Below are 1,350 nucleotides of genomic sequence, written 5' to 3'. Positions count from 1 at the left end.
TCAAAAGGGAATGGTCCCTTTAGGGTCAAGCACGGCCTTAATCTTCCCACTCTTCAAATACGAATGGACTTTCCTTAAAAACTCCCCACTCGAGGTCAAGACAAACATAGAGTCCTTTGGATCAATCACTACCACGCTACCACCTTCCTTCAACGCCTTCATCGCTCTATCTATTTCTCCAGATCAAATCCAAACAAAATTCAGTATCTTCACATAATATTCTTAAAAAGGTCAAATTTTGTTAATGTACGTTTTACTAGTCTAATTAGTTACCAACTGCATCATAAACTAGGTCGAATTTGGTATCCAAATCTTCGAAAAAAAATTTGGTGTAATCAATAGCCAAGTCTGCACCAAAACTTTTCACCAATTCCAGCTTCAAAGTGCTGGCTGTCGCAGCAATCATTGATGCACCAAACACATGTTTTGCTAGCTGCATAATTAATAAACTTTTAATGAATCAGCATATATTGTTAGGATCGTCTACAAAAAAGAAAGAAAAATTAAACTAATTAGAGTTGGACAATACTGCCTCCAACTATAACCCGACATTTCTTCACTATTAAAAACTACAAGTGAAGAAATGTACCATTTAGGTGCTAAAATAGTGAAAAAAATAAAGATCATGTACCATTTAAACTAATCTGATCTTTCACTATTAAATGGGGTTATTTTTGTCATAGGGTACCCTATCATATTACCATTTGTCATAGGATAGCAAAAAGACCAGGTACCATTTATGTGCGAAAATAAAAGATCAGGTACCATTTATGTAGTTCAGCCTGATCAGATTAGTACCTGATCTATAACCCAACATTTCTTCACTATCTTTCGCATATGGTTATTTTTGTCATAGGGTACCAAAAACGATTAAAAAAAAGATCAAGTATCATTTATGTGCGAAAGTGAAAGATCAGGTACCATTTATGTAGTTCAGTCTAATCAGATTAGTACATGATCTTTAATCTGATCAATAACCCAACATTTCTTCACTATTAATTGTTTAAATAAATATCAAAGTTTTCAAGATAAAGGTCTTCGCAAGATGTGATAGCCCAACTTCGCTTATCCTAATGTTATATACGATTCTCAAGAGGCCTAATATTTATATTTTGAGTAATAGTTATTTGGGCTCTAAGGCCCAATATTGAAAGTCCAAGTTAATGAATTGAAAAATAAACTCGAAATTGGGCCAGTCTTGAATGTAGTCGGCTATCACTAATCAAGCATGGGAAATCGGGATGTAATCACCAATTATTTAGGCCATCGCATGTAATTGGCTGCTGCCTTTTACATTGTATTATTCCATTAAGACAAATATTGCATAAATATTGCATCATTGATTAATTA

The 1,350-nt window shown here is 33.9% G+C and overlaps 1 protein-coding gene across 1 annotated transcript; it reads right to left on the bottom strand.

The window, feature by feature from the left end:
- Positions 1–837, bottom strand: LOC121770138 (2-methylene-furan-3-one reductase-like). Its single transcript, XM_042166929.1, has 3 exons — positions 799–837; positions 274–433; positions 1–170 (listed from the first exon to the last, which is right to left on the bottom strand). Exons 1-3 carry the CDS (start codon positions 835–837, stop codon positions 1–3), a joined length of 369 nt encoding a protein of 122 aa, XP_042022863.1.
- Between the last annotated feature and the right edge of the window lie 513 nt (positions 838–1,350).

Source organism: Salvia splendens, chromosome 16 (assembly GCF_004379255.2).
Source record: "Salvia splendens isolate huo1 chromosome 16, SspV2, whole genome shotgun sequence".
Classification (NCBI taxonomy): Eukaryota; Viridiplantae; Streptophyta; class Magnoliopsida; order Lamiales; family Lamiaceae; genus Salvia; species Salvia splendens.
The sequence above is the reverse complement of the archived record's forward strand: the minus strand, read 5'-3'. Positions and strand labels throughout refer to the sequence as shown.

What these genes read in the sequence shown, in the direction of transcription:
- LOC121770138 (XM_042166929.1), bottom strand. Translation starts at nt 837, where the DNA reads ATGCGAAAGATAGTGAAGAAATGTTGGGTTATAGATCAG. An exon ending in AATGTTGGGTTATAGATCAG is followed by an intron (nt 434 to 798) that starts GTACTAATCTGA and finishes TTAATTATGCAG; the next exon opens with CTAGCAAAACATGTGTTTGG. An exon ending in CCTAGTTTATGATGCAGTTG is followed by an intron (nt 171 to 273) that starts GTAACTAATTAG and finishes CTGGAGAAATAG; the next exon opens with ATAGAGCGATGAAGGCGTTG.